Below are 26,782 nucleotides of genomic sequence, written 5' to 3' on the forward strand. Positions count from 1 at the left end.
TCACATCCGTTACACATCCGTTACACATACTGTATATTTGTAAAACAATGTGTAACTGTAAACATTGTATCTGTGGTTGAAACCAGTTCAGGTAACAGAACCGAAAACCATAAAATAACTAAATAAGAATGGATCAACTTTTTCAATGCTAGTTATCACATTTCACATTGGATTTATAAACTACAAAAAGGTAAGACGTGTTTTTAATTCTGGTGCTGCTCTGCACACACAAGCGTGTTAGCTAGCTAGCTCAAAATACATTCAAAGTTCCTCCATAGAAGCCGCTCCTCCTAGGTACAATTCCTTGGACCTAAATCAGATCATGCATGTCATAACAAGATGCCCAGCGCTTCAAGACTCCTCCTCAACTCTCTCTTGCTCTCTCTCTCTCCCCACCCACAAAATATCAGTCGCATCTTGCGATGTAAACTACAGTTGTCTGTACATCACGCGTGTAAACAACTAGCTTGCCTGCTCTATCCGCGCTGATTGGCGAAGTCATTTTTAATGAGCTAAATGTAAAACACGGTTGATTTCACAGGTTAAAAAAGGAACAGAAAGGAACGATATAATCCAGTATTTTTTGGGGTTCGAATCGGTTCAGGACATTATTTTGCTGGTCCGAACAGAAAAACATTGTGATTCTGTCCAGAATGAAACGATTGGAAAATCATTTCCGTTCCAACCCTTGCTTCAACACCAACGTTTTTTTTTGCAACTTTGAAATTCGCCACTAGTGTGACCTTACACATTGTTAATCATTTAATAATAAAACATTGGACTGGTTTAGAACCGGAAAATGTATGGATATAACAACCAGATGAATTAGTCGCATCATTAAACAGCAGGAAATTTATTTTTAGTTAAAAATAAAAAAAAATCCAAAGAAAGAAGTGGGCTTCGTAGGTACGCTTACCCTAATTCTCCTAACCTGCTGCGTAAGTTCTCCTAACCTGATACGAAAGGTCAATTCTAACATAAATTGTATCCCATCTAGACAGCCTAGAATGGTCCCACCTAATCTTGCCTTCCATCTTGAGGATATGTATTTCCATTGTTTGAGAGGCCACTCAACTATCTTGTCAATATAATATAAAAACTTTGATCTAACTAAGTAAGCAGCTTCTTTCAAACACTCTCTCTCCTTTCTCCTCTGCAGCTTAGCTACTGAAGTCCTGATCAGGATTCGTGGTCTGTCAATGAGGAACTACAGGCTTATCTTTTGCCATAACCTGAAGCAGCCATAGATGACCATTCGATTCACCGCTAGTGAGAGGTGCTGAAGATAAGGTGAATTACTGGGTGTTTTAAGTGCTGAACGATGAGTACTACAACAACAACACATATTATCTGGCCATTTAGGTTTGTGTGAGCATTGAGCTAACATTATTGTCAACATGTTTAGAGCAAATGGCGAGCCACAACACACTGCTGTGGTTGAATAGAGGCTGCAGTCAGTCATTTTGTTTTCACAGCCTAATATGCCCCATGCTGACCTGCAGTAGAGCCCTTTTTTAGGGAGGTCGCTGGCCTGGGTATTGTGTGTTTGTTTAATAGGGCACAGATCATTGAAACCGTCATTGACATATTCTTTGGTTTTAATGATGTAATCTTGATAGGATGTTTTATTCTTGAACTTTCCTCTCACACCTCCTTTTTGAGTAAAAGCCAGAAGTGTTGGCTCCCGAGTGGTGCAGCTGTCTAAGGCACTGCATCTCAGTGCAAGAGGTGTCACTACAATCTCTAGTTAGAATCCAGGCTGTATCACATCTGGCCGTGATTGGTGAGGTGCCCTATTGGCCCAGAGTCGTTCTTACTTTACTTACTTAGTTAAATAAAGGTAAAAAAAATATGTTTACTATATTTTCCCAAATGTTACATCAGAAATACATAAACAAATAGTCAGAAACAGAAGATATGGGAAATCCCCAACCTTTTGACCACTGTAAACCTTGTCTGGGGGGTTGTGTGGTGTGGCCAGGATACATACTTATGGCATCTCAGTTTCACCCTGCTTACTGGGTCAGTCTGACACCAGACCCCAAATGCCACACTACAGACATTAACTGCCAGGGTCAAGAGGGTCAAGAGGATTGCAACGGTGAAACTGCCTCAAATTATTTCTCATTTACAAAATAACGCACTTTGTTTTATGGGCTAAAATTGGTGTGAATATGTGGTGGAATTCAATCCCCATTTCCATACACTTTTAGTTAGCGGGTTATTTTTGGGGGAACAACATTTAACTTCAACCTTTTAAATTAAGACATGAACTTTCATATGACCTCTAACTTCACATGTATGGGAGTTTGCATTCCTAAATTCTACATTTTCCCAAAAGTTCAAACGCACTGGCCCCGCAGACATCATCTCTGGGCCAAGAGTTAAAAGGTTCCGCAATCGCCACCCCTGTCCACCTGTTTCAGCTATTCCACTGCTCTCCTCAAACCCCCTTCCTCAAAATCTGCAATTTTCCTCTGCTCTTCCTTCATATAACTATTTAGCTAATGATACTCTGACCTACTGCATGTGTAATATTACTCCCCCTCCCACCTGTTCCAACCCTGCACTGCCTTGTGTCCACAGTGTGCAGGTTATTAATCAACTGCTACGTGTTCACAGTGTGCAAGGTATTAATCAACTGCTACGTGTTCACAGTGTGCAGGTTATTAATCAACTGCTACGTGTTCACAGTGTGCAAGTTATTAATCAACTGCTACGTGTTCACAGTGTGCAAGTTATTAATCAACTGCTACGTGTTCACAGTGTGCAAGTTATTAATCAACTGCTACGTGTTCACAGTGTGCAGGTTATTAATCAACTGCTACGTGTTCACAGTGTGCAGGTTATTAATCAACTGCTACGTGTTCACAGTGTGCAGGTTATTAATCAACTGCTACGTGTTCACAGTGTGCAAGTTATTAATCAACTGCTACGTGTTCACTTTGTACAGGTTATTAATCAACTGCTATGTGTCCACAGTGTACAGGTTATTAATCAACTGCTATGTGTTCACAGTGTGCAGGTTATTAATCAACTGCTACGTGTTCACAGTGTGCAGGTTATTAATCAACTGCTACGTGTTCACAGTGTGCAGGTTATTAATCAACTGCTACGTGTTCACTTTGTACAGGTTATTAATCAACTGCTATGTGTCCACAGTGTACAGGTTATTAATCAACTGCTGTGTTCACAGTGTACAGGTTATTAATCAACTGCTGTGTTCACAGTGTGCAAGTTATTCATCAACTGCTACGTGTTCACAGTGTGCAGGTTATTAATCAACTGCTACGTGTCCACAGTGTACAGGTTATTAACAACTGCTATGTGTTCACAGTGTGCAGGTTATTAACAACTGCTATGTGTTCACAGTGTATATGTTATTAATCAACTGCTATGTGTTCACAGTGTGCAGGTTATTAACAACTGCTATGTGTTCACAGTGTATATGTTATTAATCAACTGCTATGTGTTCACAGTGTGCAGGTTATTAATCAACTGCTGTGTCCACAGTGTGCAGGTTATTAATCAACTGCTGTGTTCACAGTTTGCAGGTTATTAATCAACTGCTATGTGTTGACAGTGTGCAGGTTATTAACAACTGCTATGTATTCACAGTGTGCAGGTTATTAACAACTGCTATGTGTTCACAGTGTGCAGGTTATTAACAACTGCTATGTGTTCACAGTGTGCAGGTTATTAACAACTGCTATGTGTTCACAGTGTACAGGTTATTAATCAACTGTTATTTGTTCACAGTGTGCAAGTTATTAATCAACTGCTGTGTTCACAGTGTATATGTTATTAATCAACTGTTATGTGTTCACAGTGTGCAAGTTATTAATCAACTGTTATGTGTTCACAGTGTATATGTTATTAATCAACTGTTATGTGTTCACAGTGTATATGTTATTAATCAACTGTTATGTGTTCACAGTGTGCAAGTTATTAATCAACTGTTATGTGTTCACAGTGTATATGTTATTAATCAACTGTTATGTGTCCACAGTGTACAGGTTATTAATCAACTGCTGTGTTCACAGTGTACAGGTTATTAATCAACTGCTGTGTTCACAGTGTGCAAGTTATTAATCAACTGTTACGTGTTCACAGTGTGCAAGTTATTCATCAACTGCTACGTGTTCACAGTGTGCAAGTTATTAATCAACTGTTATGTGTTCACAGTGTGCAAGTTATTAATCAACTGTTATGTGTTCACAGTGTATATGTTATTAATCAACTGTTATGTGTTCACAGTGTATATGTTATTAATCAACTGTTATGTGTTCACAGTGTATATGTTATTAATCAACTGTTATGTGTTCACAGTGTATATGTTATTAATCAACTGTTATGTGTTCACAGTGTATATGTTATTAATCCACTGCTATGTGTTCACAGTGTATATGTTATTAATCAACTGCTATGTGTTCACAGTGTATATGTTATTAATCAACTGTTATGTGTTCACAGTGTGCAAGTTATTAATCAACTGTTATGTGTTCACAGTGTATATGTTATTAATCAACTGTTATGTGTTCACAGTGTATATGTTATTAATCAACTGTTATGTGTTCACAGTGTATATGTTATTAATCAACTGCTATGTGTTCACAGTGTGCAAGTTATTAATCAACTGTTATGTGTTCACAGTGTATATGTTATTAATCAACTGTTATGTGTTCACAGTGTATATGTTATTAATCAACTGTTATGTGTTCACAGTGTATATGTTATTAATCAACTGTTATGTGTTCACAGTGTATATGTTATTAATCAACTGTTATGTGTTCACAGTGTATATGTTATTCATCAACTGTTATGTGTTCACAGTGTATATGTTATTAATCCACTGCTATGTGTTCACAGTGTGCAGGTTATTAACAACTGTTATGTGTTCACAGTGTGCAGCCTACTACGTTATGATGTAGTAAGGTAGACTGCTGATGCCACAACCTAGTAGAAAACAGGGTTGGGGTCGATTTGAAATGAAGGCTGTCAATTCAGGAAGTAAACTGAAATTCCAATTCAATAATTGGACAAAGGGCCTCTATTTATTTTATGACTTGTCAATAAACTGAAAAGTAGAAGCTTTTCCATAAGTTTTTTCCATATTTGAATGTTAAATTCAAGATAGATAGACACCCATATCCTATTCTACCCAATCACTGATGAAGATATCTTTTCGAAACTTGTATTTTATTCCTGAGATGGTCCCCAAAATATAAGTGCTAAAAATGGAAAGGTTCTGCTACCTGAATGATTAGTTCCTGAATTTGCAATTTTGAGATAACATATTATGTTTTGATATGAGAAGTGTTTGTTCATCCTGTGATGTACCTTTTAAGTGAACTAAACTAACCCCTGCACACAGCACAACCTTGCTAAACATGGGTTCTATTCAGAAGGGTCCAATGTAATGAACAAACATTCAGGCAGGTATATAATATATATAATTCTGCAGAGTAAGGAATCGTTTCAGCTCTTTGTATTATTTCAATCTGTGATTCAAATGTAAATGTGGCACCCTCCTGAACAAACCCTGCTTCTCCCCCCTGAGTTCCTGTCTAGTTGAAATGGGACAGGAAGTAGCCCAGGTCGTAGCGTGGAGGACAGTGCAGGCCCAGCCCTTGGCAGAGGGCGAGGAGGCGCTGGCGAGCGTTGGTGGCATTGTGGGCATCTCTCACCCCGACATTACAGAAGGGCTCCTCGTACTCACCAGAGATCAGTTCATCCTCCTCCGCCAGCTCGTTCAGCCACAATGCCCCCTCCTGGTGGAGCCCTCTCAGGCGCTCAGGGCTGGCTGTGGTCCTCAGGGCATGGAGGTGCCGTGACACCACCACCATCACCCCAGCAAAGTGGCCTCTGGCTGGGAGGGCTGTGGCCGAGGGCAGGCAGGGACGCACCCCACAGGACACCATGAAGGCCGCCATCAGGAGGTCCACGCCATACAGCTGGCGGATCCAGTCGCACAGGTAGAAGCCGCCCATGCGGGCGTTGATCTCTATGAGCCTCGGGCCCACTTCTGTCATCTTCAGCTCCACGTTGAACACGCCGTCTCGCAGGCCACAGCCCAGGCATGCGTGGTGTGCTGCGCGGATCAGCTGAGCACGCTTGTCCTGCGCCAGCCCTGAGGGCATCTGGGCGGCCGTCTCGGTGAAGGCCGGGGTGCGCGTGGGGCCGTTGTCGGACACAAAGGCGCCCTCCAGTCTCCCCTCGAACAGGACCACGTCCACGTCGTGCTCGGTGCCTCCCACGTACTCCATGAGGATCATGGCGTTGCCCCAGCCCAGGCCGATGCCAGGGTAGTCTGTCTCCTCGCGGAGGTCCCCGCCGATCCTCTCAAAGTGTGCCAGACTTTCCTCCAGAGAGCATACCTTCCTCACGCCCACCGCCCCCGCGCCGTACTCCAGCTTCATCACCGCTGGGAACCTCACCACCCCCACACTGGCCCCACCAGGCCCCCCCCCCCCCACTGGCTGCCTTCTCCAGATCCAGGGTGCTCTCCACGTGGATACAGGGAACAGCATAGGAGGAAGGGGAGGGAGAGAGGAGAGGAGCGGAGGGATGGAAAGTGCCAAAGGAATGTGAGGAGGAAGAGGAGAGTGAGGGGGAGGAAGAGGTAGGGGCAGTAGTGTCGTGTTTGCCCATTGCCTCATTGAAGAGATCCCCCCTGTCGAAATCAGCCATAGCTCTCAGGCTATCTCCTTCCATGTTGACCATGCCATTCTGCTGTCTACCTCTCCTCTCATCCTCTCCAAACTCAACCAGGCTATCTGGCTGACCGGAGGGCTGCTCAACACTGATCAGGTTAGTCCCCGTAGACTTCAGTAGGCCCAGGAGGTGCCTGTGGGTGCGGCTCTTCTCCTTTGCAATGCGGATGGCCTGAGGGGGAGGGCCCCTGAGCCCCAGCCTATCACAGACCAGCGATGTCAGCACCACGCATTCGTCCCAGAAGCACACGCAGCCGTCAGGGCGGAGGCTGGAGGACAACAGCCAATCACAGATGCGGGAGCAGTGCTGGTCGTCACGCCGATGGTCGGGGAGGTCTGGCAGGGGGAGGAAGTGGTCGACCAACTGGGAGGCGAAGTGGGCAGGGTCACTGTCCACCAGCAGGATCTGATTGGAGGGGAGAAAGTTAATGAGTTCAATTCGCACATTAGCAAAACTAGCTAGCCAGTAACCATTAATGTGCCATTTAATCAGACTTTGCGGTGCAGTAAAATGCACTTCTAAAATAGCTGAAAAGTCTATGTTGGGCAATCTAATGTATTCACTTTCACTGTCTACACTCTTAGAAAAGAATGTGTTATCTTGAACCTAAAACGGTTCTTCGGCTGTCCCCATAGGAGAACCCTATGAAAAACACTTTTTGGTTGCAGGTAAGAACCCTTTTGGTTCCATGTAGAACCCTTTCTAAAGAGGGTTCTACATGGAACCCAAAAGGGTTCTACCTGGAACCAAAAAAAGGTTATCTTATGGGGACAGCTGAAGAACCCTTTTGGAACCATTTTTTCTAAGAGTGTAGTTATTCTACATTCATCTAAATAGTTATTCTCCATGTAGACATTCACCTTGAGTTTGTACTGTTTGGCTGTTTTCCAGATGAACTTCTTACTGTGTCCTCCAGCTCCCACCACCAGCACAGTTTTCCCCTGCATCAGGTAGTACTGGGAGCGGGTGAGAGGGGTGAGGAGGAGGGTGCCCCTACTCCACCCCTCTATCCCACTGTCGCATCCCTCCATCCCCATCCCTCGCTCTTGGAAGGAGGAGTGGAGACAGAGGGAGGGATGGAGGCCCAAAATAACAGGCCTGATGATGGAGCCATCCATGGTGAAAAGGAGGTCCACGCCTAGGAGAGAGGGAGTAGAAAGGAGGTAGAGAGAGATATGGAGTGGTAGAGAGGGAGATATGGAGAGGGAGAGGAAGGGTCAGATAGTAGCTCAGTGAGACATAGTGTTGACAGAGCGTGAGACTTATGATGTCATAAGTATACCTATGCTTTCAGAGGCTTCAACAGTAATCTTCAGTAATCTTTATCAAATCATATATCAACTCAGACAGCTTCATGCTGCCTTAGAGGAAATTTTGGCAGTGAACCAAAACACACCTATCATGTCGGTCTGGGCACCCGCTCCACCGCGTTGTTCTGCGGACATGCTTGACTCTGTTTCCATGACAACACAGAGGCAGGACAGGGCGGTGTCCAGTGCTAGACGGCAGAGAGATTTCGCCATGGTAGGGTCAGTGAAACCGCACTCTAATAGGGTGGTCTCCAAAGACTGAGAGAGGGAGTGGCTGTGAGAGAGAGGGTCGTCGGACACACCCACTCTACACACCAACTGAGGGAGAGGAAGAGGGAGGGAGAGGAAGATAGAAGAGAAGTTAGAGATAAGGCCATTGATTTCAAACAAACAGTTCAGTTCAAGTATTTGGCCTATTACATGAATGTGTCTCCCATTCTCGAGGTAAAGACAACCTCTTAGATGTTAAGTCCCCTATTTAGGGGACTTTGAGCGGTTCTGGACTGGTTCTGACTGATATTTTGGTGTACAGAACACTCTGTGAACGTCGGACGGTCCAATTCCTTATAGCGCTACCACTCTCACGTGAAGTATCAGGTTGGCTTGACGTGACGAGCTGACTTAAAGTGTCAGGTTTCATGCATTTGCATAGGGAGTGACATGTCACATTTTCTGGCCTATCCAGACAAATAATAGATTTCCTTTGCCTCTGAGTGATAGAGCCCAGCCTGGTAGACGGCATATTAAAGGGGACAGTCTAACGAATACAATTGTTGTAGTTTCATCTCACTGTGATATTCTCAGCCAGATATAGCACTCTCACCATGAAAAAATACTAAATCATTTTGTAGAATGGTGTCTGTAAGTCGCTCAGAGGACGATTGGCAGAAAATTCTCTGTCGTCAATTATATGAAATGGGGCCAAATTTGTACTGTCACTAAATATGATCATATGATTTATTTTACAGTTTTAAGAAATGTGAAATCTTATAGTAAGTCATTTATAATTTGGTTGTTACTATATTTAGAAAGCATTTCAGTCATTTCAAGCCCTAATAGGAAAAAAGTATATAAATCATATATTTTCATATTATTTGTACTATGTACAGTACACCTCAGCTATTGATAAAAAAAGGACCAGAATACTATGCACCATTACTCGTTATTGTTAATGACCATGTCATTAAAAAGTATTACTTTTGGGTATGTCTATTTAAATCTACATTTTGCCATAACGTTGAAGAGGAGACAACATCAACATTTTACAGAGCTATATACAAATACACTGAGTGTATAAAACATTAGGAACACCTTCCTAATATTGAGTTGCACCCCCTTTTGCCCTCAGAACAGCCTCAATTCATCGGGCATGGACTCAACAAGGTGTCGAAAGCGTTCCACAGGGATGCTGGCCCAAGTTGACTCCAATGCTTCCCACAGTTGTGTCAAGTTAGCTGGATGTCCATTGGGTGCTGGGCCATTCTTGAAACTGTTGAGCGTGAAAAACCCAGCAGCGCCACAGTTCTTGAGACAAACTGGTGTGCCTGGCACCTACTACCATACCCCGTTGCAAGGCACTTCAATCTTTTGTCTTGACCATTCACCCTCTGAATGGCACACATACACAATCCATGTCTCAATTGCCTCAAGGCTTAAAAATCATTTTTTAACCTGTTTCCTTCCCTTCATCTACACGGACTGAAGTGGACTTAACAAGTGACATCAACAAGGGATCATAGCTTTCACCTGGCTTCACCTGGTCAGTCTGTGTCATGGAAAAAGCAGGTGTTCTTATTGTTTTGTACACTCAGCTATACTTTTACAGTATTGAGGGTCAATGCAAATACATGGTAAACACAATGCGAAGACAAGGGTCAAAAAGCTGCTGCTAGTCATACAACAACGTTTTCATGATTGTCACGCCCTGGTCTTAGTATTTTGTGTTTATATATTTATTTGGTCAGGCCAGGGTGTGACATGGGTTTATTTTGTGTTGTGTTTATGTATAGGGGTTTTTCGTAGGTATTGGGATTGTGGCTGAGTAGGGGTGTCTAGCATAGTCTATGGCTGCCTGAGGCGGTTCTCAATCAGAGTCAGGTGATTCTCGTTGTCTCTGATTGGGAACCATATTTAGGTAGCCTGGGTTTCACTGTGTGTTTGTGGGTGATTGTTCCTGTCTCAGTGTGTTTGTATTCACCAGATAGGCTGTATAGGTTTTCACGTTCCGTTTTTTGTATTTGTCGTGTTTATTCATTCATTAAACATGTATCGAACTAACCACGCTGCATTTTGGTCCGACTCTCCTTCGACGGAAGAAAGCCGTTACAATGATGCACATAGTCAACATTTCATGTTTCTCTCCTACCTCATTCTCTCGTTCTCTCTCTCTCTCTTAATCTCACCTTGTAGAGGAGAGGCAGGTCCAGAGGTGAGCGAGTTACTATGGCACACAGTCTGAAGGACAGGTCTGGAACCTGAGGCCTGCAGTCTGACAGACACACAGGCACACAACAACTACCTCATTACAACAGAGATGGAGAGGACCATCTTTAGTCATGGTCGTAGTACATTACATTGAAAGTAGTTAGAGAGTCTTTACAAGTTCAATGTCATATGAAGACCACATACAAATACGCATGAAAACAAGGTCCTCAAACATCAAACTACACTCATCCATCCTGATTAAAGCCCTCACCGGTGTACTGTTCCCAGGTGCGGTCCTCTACCCGTGGCCCAGGCTTCAGTGGGGAGCAGTAGGCCTCGAGCAGCACTGCCTCTCCAGGGAGGAGTTGGGGCAGGAGATAACTCACCTTGGCCCAGACCTCATCCCTGCTGTTCCTCGACAGGTAGACAGGGGGTGAGGTTGCCTCGCCCACGAACCTCCCCCCACTGCACCTGAGCACCACCTAGGCACAGAGAGAAAGAAAAGCTTTGTGTACTTTTACATAAAGGCTGACTGAATTCTTTAACAAACAGGACATACCCTCTCTGATCCCCTCATATTCTCAGACTCCAGGAAAGTGTCCACCTTGTTTCTGACAGAGTTCATCCCTTCCTCCGCTCCCATTTCCAGGTGCACCACCTCCACCCCTCCTGTCCTGCCCTCCTCCAGCCTCATCTGCCCCGGTGGTAACAGAAGGGCCAGGGTTGGGGGGCAGTGGATCTTGGCCTTCTGCAGCAGAACCCTGGTGGTCAGAACATTCCCCCAGAACTGACCCAGTGCTCCAGAACCTCCGCTTGGGCAGTCTGTCTCTCGGGTCATTTCCTCCTTAGCCCACGGGTCAGATGACAGGAAGTAGGTGACCCTGCGAGGCGGGTTGAAGTTGGATAGGTAAGTGCGCCCTCCCAGGTCAAAGGTGACAGCCTTGTGGACCAGGAGGGAGGAGGAGCGAGAGAGCCAGGATGGACAGAGACACAGGAGAGCATCTCCTAAAGAGAGAGAGAGAAAGAGGAGGGGGGATTTGAAAGTGGTAAATGAGAGAGAGAGAAGAAGGGAGGAACAGAAGGAGTGGGTGATGGGGGAAGTGAGGTAGAGAGAAATTGGAAGGGTGTAAGAGAGAGGGAGAAGAGGGGGAGGGAGGAGGGAGAGAAGGATTATAGAGGGGTGCTAGACATCCTGTGTTTGGCATAGGGACAATGTACCTAGAAAACTGGAGATTGGAAATATCATTGACATATTTCCATAGAAAACGGTCAAAAGTCATAAAGACGATCATGCCACATGTAAACAGAACTATTTTTTTACCACTTGTTCCCACTTCAACATTGAAGTAAAGTGTTTTAATCTGTTATTGGTCCTAACAGAGGGACAAAGTAGGCGGGAGAATGACTATTTATCATACCTGGGATAATTATAGTTTTAAATATTTTGCAGGGAACAAACAGTTACTTTGGAAGCACCTACAGTCTTAACATTTTTTTTGCTAACATTGTTGGAACCCTGTTGGAACCCCAGATCCCAAAAATCCAGAAAATCACATTGTATGACTTTTAAGTAATTCATTTGCATTTTATTGCATGACATACAGTGGGGCGAAAAAGTATTTAGTCAGCCACCAATTGTGCAAGTTCTCCCACTTAAAAAGATGAGAGAGGCCTGTAATTTTCATCATAGGTACACTTGTATGTATCAAATACTTGTTCTCCCCACTGTATATACAGATCTGTGGAAGTGACTACTTTTCAGAAACTGCCTTCAACTAATGGCAGGGTTGTATCTGGAACGGTATGTTGGAAGAAAGAAACAGAATGAATAGCAAACACAATCTCCTATACTATTCCAATCTGACAGTCATTTGATCGACACAATACATTTCTATCTGAACATTCTGTGAATGTCCATTCTCCTGAATGACCATTGCACCAGGTGTACATTATCAAGTCAAACAAAAACAAATTATATTTTGTACAGATATGTAAAAATATGTTGTGATGCTCAACTTCTGTATGACTCTTTCAACATGCCACTACAGCACCTACAGCACCCGATGTCACAGGAAGGCCAAAAAGATCATCAAGGACAACAACCACCCGAGCCACTGCCTGTTCACCCCGCTATCATCCAGAAGGCGAGGTACAGGTGGATCAATGATGAGACCATCTACTGCATCTTGCCTATGCCTATCATTAGTCACTTTAAATAACGCCACTTTAATTATATTTAACATCACTCATCTCATATATATATATATATATATATATATATATATACTGCTCTATACCTCTATATCTTGCCTATGCCGCACGGCCATCGCTCATCCATATATTTATATGTACATATTCTTATTCATCCTTTACATTTGTGTGTGTATAAGGTAGTTGTTGTGAATTTGTTATATTGCTTGTTAGATATTACTGCATTGTCGGAACTAGAAGCACAAGCATTTTGCTACACTCAAATTAACATCTGCTAACCATGTATATGTGACCAATAAAATTTGATTTGATTTGAAAAAGTTGAAAGCTGCTATTTATTTGATTAATTAATGCCACTGAAAATACTGCAGAGAAATTCAAAGCCATTTGCAAACATTGCAAACAGCAAGTTGGATGCTTAGCAAAAACAACTTTGATACTCTTTGGCCATCTGAGGGGAAGTGATCTTGTTTCAAACAGATCTTTAAAGGGATAGGTGATTTAGTATACAAACTAACATGATTTCCAACCTACCTTGGCTGTAGTTGATACAAGACAGCAATTTTTGGATATATTGTTTCCTTTCAGAATGACAATGGATATATTGTTTCCTTTCGACACGTAATAGCCATATTTTGTTACTGCTAGCATTCTCAGTAACACTTCAAATCAAACTGTTACTGTGCCTGTGTTCTAAAACTGTAATTTTGTAAAACTGCAACATTTTAACATGTTACATACTACTTTGGTAATTGCATTTGAATTCCATAGCAATGAGCTGAACGTTTTAGCAACTACTGTACACAAGAGGAATAGTGACTGCTCCGTATTCCACTTATGTAATAATCCCATTATTATGCAACAATAAAGCAATTTCCGAAGTCCTATGTAACAGCAATGTTGCTATTGTAATAATCACTAAGATACTACACATGTATAAAAACTTGAGGTTAAGTGTTACTGTATAACCTTATGTCACTCATTATGAAAATATATTTGTTAGTCATTTTGAAGCTGCAAAAGTTGTCTACTCTAATGTTGAGGGGATACCATGTCCCCCTTAAAATCAGTTGGAGCTGATTTGATGGAGTTTTTTAAAAACAAAGGTATGTCCAACAAAAGTGTATTTTATTTTTATGCTGAAAAAACTTTGGGGGCCAAATAATATCACTGGTGCCAGTTGTGGAACCTTGCTATTGTAGTTTTTGGTTCCTATTCAAATATTTGGCAGCCATCAAATATATTTATATATTGTTCTCAAATAACTTGCATATATTCAAATAGCTTCAACTATTATTTGTTTTTCTGAGACCTGTATTTGAATATCACAGAAAATAGTTGCCTTTTAGTTGAAACTCCATAACTATATTCAACTACAAATAAACATATTGTAAAGTACAAAATGCAACTATTTTCTGCCCATGTCTGCTATTTATGTATAAAAAGAGTCAAGGAGGGGAGTGACATTCTAATGAAATGTCAACCTGCACTAGTATTATTCCCCTCAACCTGTTGGCCATCAGGCTAAAATGAGATCTATTACTGTTAGACTCAGAGTTTTTCTCTAGAAGGCGATTATGTTACTTGATAATGACACTAATGAATCCCATTAAAGGATTGCCGTTCCAATATATACACTACCTGACCAAAAGTATATGGACACCTGCTTGTCGAACATCTCATTCCAAAATCATGGGAATTAAAATGGAGTTGGTCCCCCCTTTACTGCCATAACAGTCTACACTCTTCTGGGAAGGCTTTCTAGTAGATGTTGGAACATTGCTGCAGGGACTTGCTTCCATTCAGCCACAAGAGCATTAGTGAGGTCGGGCACTGATGTTGGGCGATTAGGCCTGGCTTGCAGTCAGTGTTCCCATTCATCTCAATGTTGTTTAATGAGGTTAAGGTCAGGGCTCTGTGCAGGCCAATCAAGTTCTTCCACACGATCTCGACAAATCATTTCTGTATGTTCTCACTTGTGCCCAGGGGCATTGTCATTCTGAAACAGGAAAGGGCCTTCCCCAAGCCGTTGCCATGAAGTTGGAAGCACAGAATCGTCTAGAATGTCATTATGTATGCTGTAGCGTTAAGATTTCACTTCACTTGGAACTAAGGAGTCTGAACCATGAAAAACAGCCTCAGACCATTATTCCTCTTCCACCAATCTTTACAGTTGGTACTATGCATTGGGGCATTTAGCGTTCTCCTGGCATCCGCCAAACCCAGATTAGTCCTTTGGACAGCCAGATGGTGAAGCGTGATTCATCACTCCAGGGAACACATTTCCACTCCAGAGTCCAATGGCGGCGAGCTTCACACCACTCCAGCCGACGCTTGGCATTGCGCATGGTGATCTTAGGCTTGTGTGCGGCTGCTCAGCCATGTAAAATCATTTCATGAAGCTCCCGACGAACAGTTCTTGTGCTGATGTTGCTTCCAGAGGCTGTCTGGAACTTGGTAGTGAGTTTTGCATCCGAGGACAGACCATTGTTACACGCAACTCACTTCAGCGGTCCTTTTCTGTGAGCTTGTGTGGCCTAGCACTTCACGGCTTAGCTGTTGTTGCTCCTAGACGTTTTCACTTCACAATAACAGCACTTACAGTTGACCTGGGCAGCTCTAGCAGGTCAGAAATTTGACGAACTGACTTGTTGGAAAGGTGGCATCCTATGACGGTGCCATGTTGAAATTCACTGTGTTTTTCAGTAAGGCCATTCTACTGCCAATGTTTGTCTATGGAGATCGCATGGCTATGTGCTTGATTTTATACACCTGTCAGCAACGGGTGTGGCTGAAATAGCCAAATCTAGTCATGTGAATGGGTGTTGACATATTTTTGTATATATAGTGTATTTTACTGGTGCTCTGACAAGGTAAAGTGTTTAGGTCTATAGATGGATAAGAAAACCATGTACAGTCTAACACAATTCTGTTTGGCACTAAGGGACACTGGGAAGACCTCTTGGAAAACAATTTGGCACATACTTTGAAGGGTAAAGGTATATGTTTTGGCCGATGCTCTAGCCAAACAGGCTTTTACATTGATTTACTGTCAGACTGATACCGACAAGTGCGTACTGGTACTTATTAGAAATGATTACAGGGTTCAACCACCAAAAACTGTGACCACATTTTTATTTTGTTTTGACGTTTTTACAGATGGAATTTAATGACTTTTAACCACATTTCTATGACCAACAATTGGCGGAGTCTCTACATACATATAAAAAGTAATGATAAATGTGGTATTGACACTGGCTGCTCTCTGATCCAATGTAGCCTGTTAGGCAACTTCATAAAACACATGTGGTCAACCCTCAGTCTGGACAGCTACTGGGTGTGCAGGCTTTTGATCCAGCCCTGCTCAAACACAAACAGTGTATTACCGGCTGTGCACATCAAGCCCAGACGATAGTGGAGATCCATAAAGACCACTAGCGGCTGCCCAGGCTACTTTGCAGGCTGACTAGCATCTATTGATGTTGCAATGTCCCATACATTGGATGCCCAAATCAACTGGAAGTATCTACAAAACAAGTTGAAGCCACTTAATCCAAAAGAAAGGCTACATCTAATATGTTTTCCTACAATTACGTTTCACAACTCATATGATTTGATTCACCGCGATTGAACAGAATCCCAACTACTACAATGGCGAAATGAATCGTTAGTTTTGTAAAAAAAAGAATAGATTAAATTAATCATTTTAATCATTTTTCACAAGTGTCAGTGGAAAGTTTTTGGACATGATGAAAACATTAATACATCAAATCAAATCAAATTTATTTATATAGCCCTTCGTACATCAGCTGATATCTCAAAGTGCTGTACAGAAACCCAGCCTAAAACCCCAAACAGCAAGCAATGCAGGTGTAGAAGCACGGTAATATGTAATACATGCTAATAATAACTAAACAGTTAATTAACTATAAAGATAACTAGCCAGGCTACAATATATTTTTTTCTACCTATTTAATCTGTTCTCTATCCTATTTTATAGTCTAGGCCAGGGCTCTCCAACCCTGTTCCTGGAGCACTACCCTGCTGTCGGTTCTCTCTACAACACCAGTTGTAACTAACCTGATTTCAACTTATCAACCAGCTAATTATTACAATCAAGTGTGATGGATTAGGGTTGGAGTGAAAACCTACAGGACAGTAGTTCCCTAGGAACAGGATTGGAGACCCCCTGGTCTAGGCCTACCTGCTGCTACAATATCCTTGAGCAACCGCCGCACACCTGTCACCATCGTTACTCAGACCTGGGCGTCATTAGACTTACTTGGACTCCATCACTTCCCTGATTACCTTCCCTATATATGTCACTCCCTTTGGTTCCTTCCCCAGGCGTTATTGTTTCTGTTCCTGTGTTATGTATGTGCGTTGTTCGTGTTTCTTATTTTGTATTATGTTGTGTTATGTTTATTTATTAAAACACTCACTCCTTGAACTTGCTTCCCGACTTACAAGTATGCACTAAAGCAAGGCTACGAAGCTATATTCTTATTGGGCCAGATGTAAAAAATACATTTAAAAAAGTTAATTGTGAGCATAATATTTTGGCGCTTAATTAAACTGTTCAAGTGCTGGAGTCAAGTTTATATGAATAAAAATAATCAACATGCCACACAGATGCTAGAAACCGCTAAAAACGCTAAATAACTACACTACACAGGATACAACCACCATAGTGTATGTCATTTTGGCACGGAATGTCGTATTTTTGCGTTTTTAAAAATATGAATGTTCAGAATTGATCAAAGGGCCAATCTAAATGAATACCACGGGCCGGATCTAGCAGCTGGGCCGCCAGTTGAATAGTCTTGTGCTAAAGTCTCATATTCCGTTCCAAGCTGATTGGTGATTATTATTATTAAAAAAGAACTGTTCCTAAATGACATTAAAATAAATGATTAAATTATTTTCCATTACTTTTCCAAACCTTTTGAGATTTGAACATTTCCAAAACTTTTCCAGGCATGGAACACACAATTGCAAAAATCTATGTATTTTCCAGGATTTTCATGAGCTGCTTGGTACATATCTGCTGTGTTTCCTGTCTGGGTGTGTTCTGCTACCATACCTGGGCTCCGTTGGCCTGCCTCTAACAGCAGAGAGAGGTAGGGGAGTGGGGATCCCAAAACACAGATGCACATCTCAGAGTGACTCATACCTGGAAGAGAACACAGTAGAACTGCCATTATGGTCAAAATCCCCATACATCGGTACTTCAGCCTTTCATGAAATAGAAAGTAGTTCGATCCAAAAACAACTATACAGGGGTCAGCAATATGGTAGGTCATCTAAGCTCATTTCCTACATGCACACAGCCCTCTGGCCCTTTCCGGTCTGCAGACACACTTTGACACACCTGTTCACCTGCTAACCCAGTGACATATAGTGCTAAACTCACATGGTCTGGGTGACTCTGTGCAGGTTAATATTCAGTGATAGGTTCACCTGGCCTGTAGGCTTAGTTCTGATTCAACGGTTCAGAGACTCACAGGTAGAAATGAAAGGTGATAGAGCATGACCCCAATGTCATAGAGATTGTAATAAACATGGAGGTGTCTTTCTAGCCTGGTACACTTCATGACCGTTTCAGCCAAGTGATCGTAGATCGGGTCTCACCCTGTGGCAGGTCCTGTGTTTCAGGCAGGTCGATCTCCCTCAGAGCCTCTTGCAGGGTCTGGAACAGCGCCACCTCCTGTCTGGAGGACTGTGCCCTCGGTCCTCCAGTAGCACAGCCCCCTGGAGAGGAGGGAAGGCTGGGGACAATGGTGCTGGGGAGAGAGCTGAGAGAGAGCTGTGGGGGACAGGTGTGAGATGGACAACGTGTGTGTGTGTGTGTGTGTGTGTGTGTGTGTGTGTGTGTGTGTGTGTGTGTGTGTGTGTGTGTGTGTGTGTGTGTGTGTGTGTGTGTGTGTGTGAGCGAGAGAGTAAAATAATAGGATTGAGAAAATAATCTAAAATTGAGAGGAGACCTGTCATCAAAGGGATTGTATTATAATCTATACATTTATTAACTATCTCCAATTTTAAACTGGGTGGTTCGAGCCCTGAATGCTGATTGGTTGACAGCTGTGGTATATCAGACAGTATACCACAGGTATGACAAAACATGTATTTTTACTGCTCTAATTACTTTGGTAAACAGTTTATAATAGCAACAAAGCACCTCGGGGGTTTGTGGTATATGGCCAATATACACTGAACAAAAATATAAACGCAACATGCAACAATTTCAAAGATTTTACTTACAGTTCATTTAAGAAAATCTGTCAATTGAAATAAATTAATTAGGCCCTAATCTATGGATTTCACATGACTGGGAAAACAGATATGCAGATACCTTAAAAAAAAAGGTACGGGCATGGATTAAAAAAACAGAACCATCTGGTGTGACCACCCTTTGCCTCAAGCAGCATGACACATGTCCTTCACATAGACTTGATCAGGCTGTTGATTGTGGCCTGTGGAATGTTGTCCCACTCCTCTTCACGTCGATCCAGAGCATCTAAAACATGCTCAATGGGTGATATGTCTGGTGAGTATGCAGGCCATGGAAGAACTGAGCCGTTTTCAGTTTCCAGGAATTGTGTAGAGATGCTTTGCGAAATGGGGCAGTGCATTATCATGCTGAAATATGAGGTGATGGCGGTGGATGAATGGCTCGACAATGGGCCTCAATAAAATACAACTGTATTCGTTGTCCGTAGCGCCAACGCCACCATAGGGCACTCTGTTCACAACGTTGCCATCAGAAAACCGCTCTCCCTAATGACTCCACACACGCTGTCTGCCCAGTGCAGTTGAAACTGTGATTCATCCGTGAAGAGCACACTTCTCCAGCGTTCCAGTGGCCATCGAAAGTAAGCATAATCGACAATGAAGTTGATTATAACGACAAACTGCAGTCAGGTTAAGACCCTGGTGAGGACGACGAGCACGCAGATAAGCTTCCCTGAGACGGTTTCTGACAGTTTGTGATGAAATTCTTCAGTTGTGCAAACCCACAGTTTCATCAGCTGTCGTCTTCAAATGAAGTTTACATACACCTTAGCCAAATACATTTAAACTCAGTTTTTCACAATTCCTGACATTTAATCCTAGTAAAAATTCCCTGTCTTAGGTCAGTTAGGATCACCACTTTATTTTAAGAATGTGAAATGTCAGAATAATAGGAGAGAGAATTATTTATTTCAGCTTTTATTTCTTTCATCACATTCCCAGTGGGTCAGAAGTTTACACACACTTAATTAGTATTTGGTAGCATTGCCTTTAAATTGTTTAACTTGGGTCAAATGTTTCGGGTAGCCTTCCACAAGCTTCCCACAATAAGTTGGGTGAATTTTGGCCCATTCCTCCTGACAGAGCTGGTGTAACTGAGTCAGGTTTGTAGGCCTCCTTGCTCGCACACACTTTTTCAGTTCCGCCCACAAATTCCCAATAGGATTGAGGTCAAGCCAATACCTTGACTTTGTTGTCCTTAAGCCATATTGCCACAACTTTGGAAGTATGCTTGAGGTCATTGTCCATTTGGAACACCCATTTGCGACCAAGCTTTAACTTCCTGACTGATGTCTTGAGATGTTGCTTCAATATATCCACATCATTTTCCTTCCTCATGTAGCCATCTATTTTGTGAAGTGCACCAGTCCCCCCTGCAGCAAAGCACCCCCACAACATGATGCTGCCACCCCCGTGCTTCACGGTTAGGATGGTGTTCTTCGGCTTGCAAGCCTCCCCCTTTCCCCTCCAAACATAACGATGGTCATTATGGCCAAACAATTCTATTTTTGTTTCATCAGACCAGAGGGCATTTCTCCAAAAAGTACGGTCTTTGTCCCCATGTGCAGTTGCAAACCGTAGTCTGGCTTTTTTATGGCGGTTTTGGAGCAGTGGCTTCTTCCTTGCTGAGCGGCTTTTCAGGTTATGTCTATATAGGACTCGTTCTACTGTGGATTTAGATACTTTTGTACCTATTTCCTCCAGCATCTTCACAATGTCCTTTGCTGTTATTCTGGGATTGATTTGCATTTTTCGCACCAAAGTACCTTCATCTCTAGGAAACAGAACTCGTCTCCTTCCTGAGCGTTATGACGGCTGTGTGGTCCCATCGTGTTTATACTTGCGTACTATTGTTTGTACAGATGAACGTGGTACCTTCCAAGGATGAACCAGACTTGTGGAGGTCTACATTTTTTTTCTGAGGTCTTGGCTGATTTCTTTTGATTTTCCCATGATGTCAAGCAAAGAGACACTCAGTTTGAAGGTAGGCCTTGAAATACATCAACAGGTACACCTCCAATTGACTCAAATTATGCCAATCAGTCTATCAGAAGCTTCTAAAGCCATGACATAATTTTCTGAAATTTTCCAAGCTGTTTAAAGGCACAGTCAACTTAGTGTATGTACACTTCTGACCCTCTGGAATTGTGATACAATGAATTATAAGTGAAATAATCTGTCTGTAAACAATTGTTGGAAAAATTACTTGTGTCATGCACAAAGTAGACGTCCTAACCAACTTGCCAAAACTATAGTTTGTTAACAAGAAATTTGTGAAGTGGTTGAAAAATTAGTTTTAGTGACTCCAACCTAAGTGTATGTAAACTTCCGACTTCAACTGTACATCTACTCAGGGTTTTCTAAAGCTAACCAGCTTCAGTTAGCTTCACATTCCAGCTCAGGCTTCATCCGTACTACGAAGGTCGATATTGCTCATCCGCCTACAGCCAACTCTAGCAGGCTTTTAACTGCGCCTGCATGTTTTTAAAATAATAAATAAATACAAATATTTAACCTTTATTCAACTGGCTAGTCGAACACCTAACTCGTCATTAAAGACAATGGTGAATCATCAATCCATGGCCGAGTCAGTGACATTTTCATTTGTGCTGAAATCGAAATAAAAAACACATAATCCTTCAAATCCAGCAGGCTATTGTGTGAAATTGGCTTTTAGAAGTTCTGTCTATCTAACATTTCTGTAAATGACCATTCAAAACCCGCCCACAAGTCCTGAAAACTAGCCCAACATGGTGTATTTTTCCCAGCATGTCACGCCCCGATCGGTTTCACCTGTCCTTGTGATTGTCTCCACCCCCTCCAGGTGTCACTTATTTTCCCCGGTGTATTTATCCCTGTGTTTCCTGTCCCTCTGTGCAGTTTGTCTTGTCTGTTCAAGTCAACCAGTGTGTTTTTCCCGTCCTCCTGCTTTTTCTATTCTCTTTTGCTACTCCTCCCGGTTTTGACCCTTGCCTGTTCTGGATTCTGTACCCACCTGCCTGACCATTCTGCCTGCCTTGACCTCGAGCCTGCCTGACCATTCTGCCTGCCCTGACCTCGAGCCTGCCTGACCATTCTGCCTGTCCTGACCTCGAGCCTGCCTGCCACACTGTACCTCCAGGACTCTGAACTGGTTTTGACCTTTTTCCTGTCCACGACCATTCTTTTGCCTACCCTTTTGGAATATAATAAATATCAAAGACTCAAACCATTTGCCTCCTGTGTCTGCATCTGGGTCTGGCCTTGTGCTCTTATACGGCAAGAGAGGAGTTAGCACATTTAGCCAATAAACCCTTTTCCCATAATGTTATCGAGCGAATTAAGGAATGTCGACGTAATTTGTAAAGACGTAAGAAGCTAAATTCAGTTCTCCATCAAAATAATAATTATTGCGAGCTAACATGACTAATAAAGGAATTTGAATATGTCGAAAGAGAAAAGAGAATTAGTTTGCTCTTAATAAACTCGCCAGATAATTATCTGTCAATGGATGTCGATTTAACTGCTATGATTGTAAATCCCTTATGCGCATGTGCTTAACTATAGACCAATCTGACAGGAGAGTTTGAGGGATGGAATCTGGACAGAGGATCTCAATCTCTGTTCAAGAAACATTTGGGAAAAAATCGAACTAATGTTAGACCATTTATTTTCTGTCAATTGTGCCGTTATTACGTGCCAGATTGCAAACCGTTATAAATGAATTGGCTTATCATTTCAATAGGCTAGGCTTACTGACTAAAATCCGGGTTTATGATTGTAATTACATTTTGTCATGGTTTTCTGTTGTTTAATAGCCTGCTGGAATAGGATATTGAGGGTTGTAATTTTAATCACCGAATCAAACATTAATAATATGAACTGAATAGGCCCATGCTTGTCAACAGCCAGTGTTTTTTTTAACCTGTAGCCTAATCTGACTGAATGTTACCGAATCTAATGCATTCTGACTACAGCCGATCAGCAATTGCATAGAACTGTGACCATGTTCACAGTTGATAATTTCCAATTTCATTAACTAAACATGGTCAATAATAATAGCATAATAATGCAAGGCTACAACAACAATAAACTGAAGTTATAAGCTATTTCTTAAATCCGTTTGCCATCTCCAGGTAGGCTACACAAGTGGCACACATTGATTTGCAATGGCTCCAGTGATATCCTCATTTCAACATATGTATTGTATCAAATGGTAGGCTACAGTAGCCTACAGTAGCATATAAAATAATAGGCTACTTGATGACTAACAGATGCAAATGTATCATTCTCCACATTTAATGTCAGTTTCATTGTGGACTTTTCAGAAGCACGCCAGGGTGTTCCATACCTTCCATGGTGTTCCATACCTTCCATGGTGTTCCATACCTTCCATGGTGTTCCATACCTTCCATAGTGTTCCATACATTCCATGGTTTTCCATAGGCAAAGTCAACATTAGAATTAAGCAATAAGGTTTGAGGGGGAGTGGTATATGGCCAATATTGGTTTGTATGGTCTGATATAACACAGCTTTCAGCCAATCAGCATTCAGAGCTTGAACCACCCAGTTTATAATTAAGCAATAAGGCACGAGGGGGTGTGGTATATGGCCAATATACCACGGCTAAGGGCTGTTGTTACACACTACACAAAGCGGAGTGCCTGTATACAGTGCCGTGATATATGGGGTCAGTTTGTTATATCAGTACTTCTCCTGTCCTATTCGGTGTCCTGTGTGAATCTAAGTGTGTTCTCTAATTCTCTCCTTCTCTCTTTCTTTCTCTCTCTCGGAGGACCTGAGCCCTAGGACCTGAGCTCCAGGACTACCTGACATGATGACTCCTTGCTGTCCCCAGTCCACCTGGCCATGCTGCTGTTCCAGTTTCAACTGACCTGAGCCCTAGGACCATGCCCCAGGACTACCTGACAATGACTGCTGTCCCCAGTCCATCATGCTGCTGCTCCAGTTTCAACTTCCACCTGACTGTGCTGCTGCTCCAGACTGTTCTGCCAGTAAATTTATAAATTTGAACATCTTATGTTCTGTTATAATCCACCCGGCACAGCCAGAAGAATCACCCCACATAAGGTTTCTTCAGGTTTTGGCCTTTCTAGGGAGTTTTTCTAGGTGCTTCTACAACTTGCTGTTTGGGGTTTTAGGCTGGGTTTCTGTACAGCACTTTGAGATATCAGCTGATACGAAGGGCTATATAAATACATTTGATTTGATTTGATTTGATAACTACCACAAACCCTCAAGGTGCTTTATTGCTATTATAAACTGGTTATCAACCTAAGCAGAGCAGTAAATATAAATGTTTAGTCATACCCGTGGGAATCGCCAATCAGCATTCAGGGCTCAAACCACCCAGTTTATAATGCAGTTTAAACTACCTCTGAGCGAATGTATCTAATATGTGCTGGAGCGCCTAAAGTAGTTTTCCTGTGCTTTGACGCTGTTATTTCTTGACGAACATCAGTTCTAGCGCGTTAATATGTTTTATGGAAAAATAGTTGGAAAAACAGTAGGTTGTCTCAATAATGACAATCCAACCTACAACATGTAAAAGTTTGACACGACTTGCCCGCGTGCTGCTTTGGCTCCTCTCACTCAGCTGCAGCGCTCAATCTCAACACACTCTTGCCCTCTCGTCCCCACCACTCACTCACTCGGCAATAGGCTGCCTCACTGCTTGATAGTAAGCAGCAGCAGGTCACAGTGAAATATATCTTTTTCAGAAAAATGCCAGAGTTGAACTCAGTTTACCAAAGTTAGCTCACTAACTCCTCAACCTGCTTTGTAGTATACCCCTATGATCCCGCTTTCACCCCTCTCTCCCTCCGTTTGCCCATTATCACCCTGCTTATTTACCTTTCTATTTCTAACTTAATACCCTGCTTATTTACCTTTCTATTTCTAACTTATCACCCTGTTTATCTACTTTTGTATTTCTAACTTCTTTCCTACTGACCTACCGGTACACACCTGAAGGGGTTTACTCTACTGTTTAATTCCCACCACCACCAGGTACAGTAGTTTGCTGCTTCATCACAGTAATGTCATGTCATACGAAAGAATGCCAAGGTTTTCAGTTTCACATACTGTAAAAAATATGAAATGAAGCTATAAATACTTATTGGCACTGCAGGAAATACAGCCCCACCTCTCGCTTAGCATTCATTGCACTATAACCTCTGTAAATCACACTTGACACTCTACATTTAACACGATACACAGAGACCCTTAATAGACACTGTTTCTCACACAGACAACACACAGAGAACACACAGAACTGTAACGGTTCCGAGAGTAATATTGCAGCTGCTTTCCCTCCAGTCTCTCCTTATTCCGCTACACAGCGATATCTCTTCTTTACACCTCTTCCTTTGGTCTCTGCCACCCTCAGTCTTTCTCCCTCTTCCATTCCTCGCTCTATCACTGATTCTCTGACAGACATTGTCACACCCACACACAACAACATATTCTAATTCTTCTGTCAATACAATGTACGGCATTGTATTTCAACACAAACATGTTGCACTCAAAGGCATTTGCACGCCAAACACTGCAAAACACTATTCAGTCAATTTATGAAATGTTATAAATGCAGACCAAGAACAAGCAAAACGTTTGAAGACTTCTCATCTGACAACGATTCAAATAGCGTCATGCAATAACATACAGCACTGAAAAACATTGTCTCATTCACACATTTACAAGAAAAGCTTTTCAGAAAAGCTAAGGAACACCTGATTAAAATAGAAACATTCAACACCTGCAGATATAAACTCACATCAATGTTCATTCAACCAAACTGTCTCTCTCATTCATCTCACCATAGTGTCTGCAGTGACCAAGTGGAAACCTGGGAATGACAGAAAGAGGAAGAAGTTGAGAGGGGTAAGGAAAGAGAGAGGGAGGGAGTGTGCTGGAAAGGGTCAGAGGAGGGGTAAAGAGGGGGGGTTCAGAGGAAGGAGGGGTCAGAGAGGACGGGGTCAGAGAGAAGAGAAGTGCAGATAGCAGAGAAGAAGAGTACAAGTAAAAACATAACAGATGACATGCTATAAAACATGTCTGTTTTCTATGTAATATCTTGTAAAAAGGAATATCATGTAAAAGGCCTATGTGAGCCTAATACATTTAAGTGGCAATATTACTAGTACACTGACCGATATTGACATTTTAAAAACCATTTTGATAACACATACTTCTTGGGGTAGTCTGCAAATGGGGATCAATTTTTCACTTGGTTGACCGTTTTCCAACATTCAAACTTTTTCTGTAATTGAAATTCAAAACAACTTGACTCTCTGAAAGAAAATAGGTCAATCACAGATATTATAGTCTACCCTTTTCAACCCTGTTATCGTTGGCCTTTATGTCTGAACGTTGCCAATGTAAACAGACGGAGTAGATTGCAGGTCTCTAGGACGGGCGTTGATTGGCAGGGGATCTAAGGAGCCAGGCTGTACCTCTGCACCAGCTGACAGGCTCTACAGGTGAGTGTCGACTAAGGGACGTTCCCATACCTTATCAGATGCCATGCAGGTATAGGACAGGTATGGAGCACGTTTTAACAGTCCGACACTATCAGTCGGTCTCACTTCTCCACACACACATTGTACCAGCCAGCCTCTCTGGCTATCTGACCACTGGGATGGTCAAGGGCTGGCCTCTTAGATTTTCTGAAACACACAACCCAGACAAAGGTAATGTTATCAGAGGTAATTAACCTTTATAAAACCTGATGACTGATGGAAACATGGTGTGTATGTTTACTGTTGTTGAGTCACTAACCTCGTTCACCAGACACTTCCTGGCTATGCACAATTAGCCTGGGGAAGAGGTT

At 42.3% G+C, this 26,782-nt stretch overlaps 1 protein-coding gene across 1 annotated transcript; it reads right to left on the reverse strand.

The window, feature by feature from the left end:
* Positions 1-391: 391 nt before the first annotated feature.
* On the reverse strand, positions 392-25,842 carry LOC112255654 (carnosine synthase 1-like). The gene is made up of 11 exons (XM_042325821.1): positions 25,770-25,842; positions 18,291-18,465; positions 17,743-17,832; positions 11,008-11,453; positions 10,720-10,930; positions 10,427-10,512; positions 8,111-8,342; positions 7,575-7,852; positions 6,834-7,119; positions 6,482-6,560; positions 392-6,447 (listed from the first exon to the last, which is right to left on the reverse strand). Exons 1-11 carry the CDS (start codon positions 25,770-25,772, stop codon positions 5,568-5,570), a joined length of 2,766 nt encoding a protein of 921 aa, XP_042181755.1. The 5' UTR covers positions 25,773-25,842; the 3' UTR covers positions 392-5,567.
* Between the last annotated feature and the right edge of the window lie 940 nt (positions 25,843-26,782).

Source organism: Oncorhynchus tshawytscha, linkage group LG08, assembly GCF_018296145.1.
Source record: "Oncorhynchus tshawytscha isolate Ot180627B linkage group LG08, Otsh_v2.0, whole genome shotgun sequence".
In the NCBI taxonomy this organism is placed as follows: Eukaryota; Metazoa; Chordata; class Actinopteri; order Salmoniformes; family Salmonidae; genus Oncorhynchus; species Oncorhynchus tshawytscha.

Bases quoted from the DNA above. Each gene is read 5' to 3' on its own strand.
- LOC112255654 (XM_042325821.1), bottom strand. The intron at 10,931-11,007 runs GTATGTCCTGTT...CTCTGTGCCTAG, and splicing joins ATATGAGGGGATCAGAGAGG to GTGGTGCTCAGGTGCAGTGG. The intron at 7,120-7,574 runs GTGAATGTCTAC...CCCTCCAATCAG, and splicing joins CCAAACAGTACAAACTCAAG to ATCCTGCTGGTGGACAGTGA.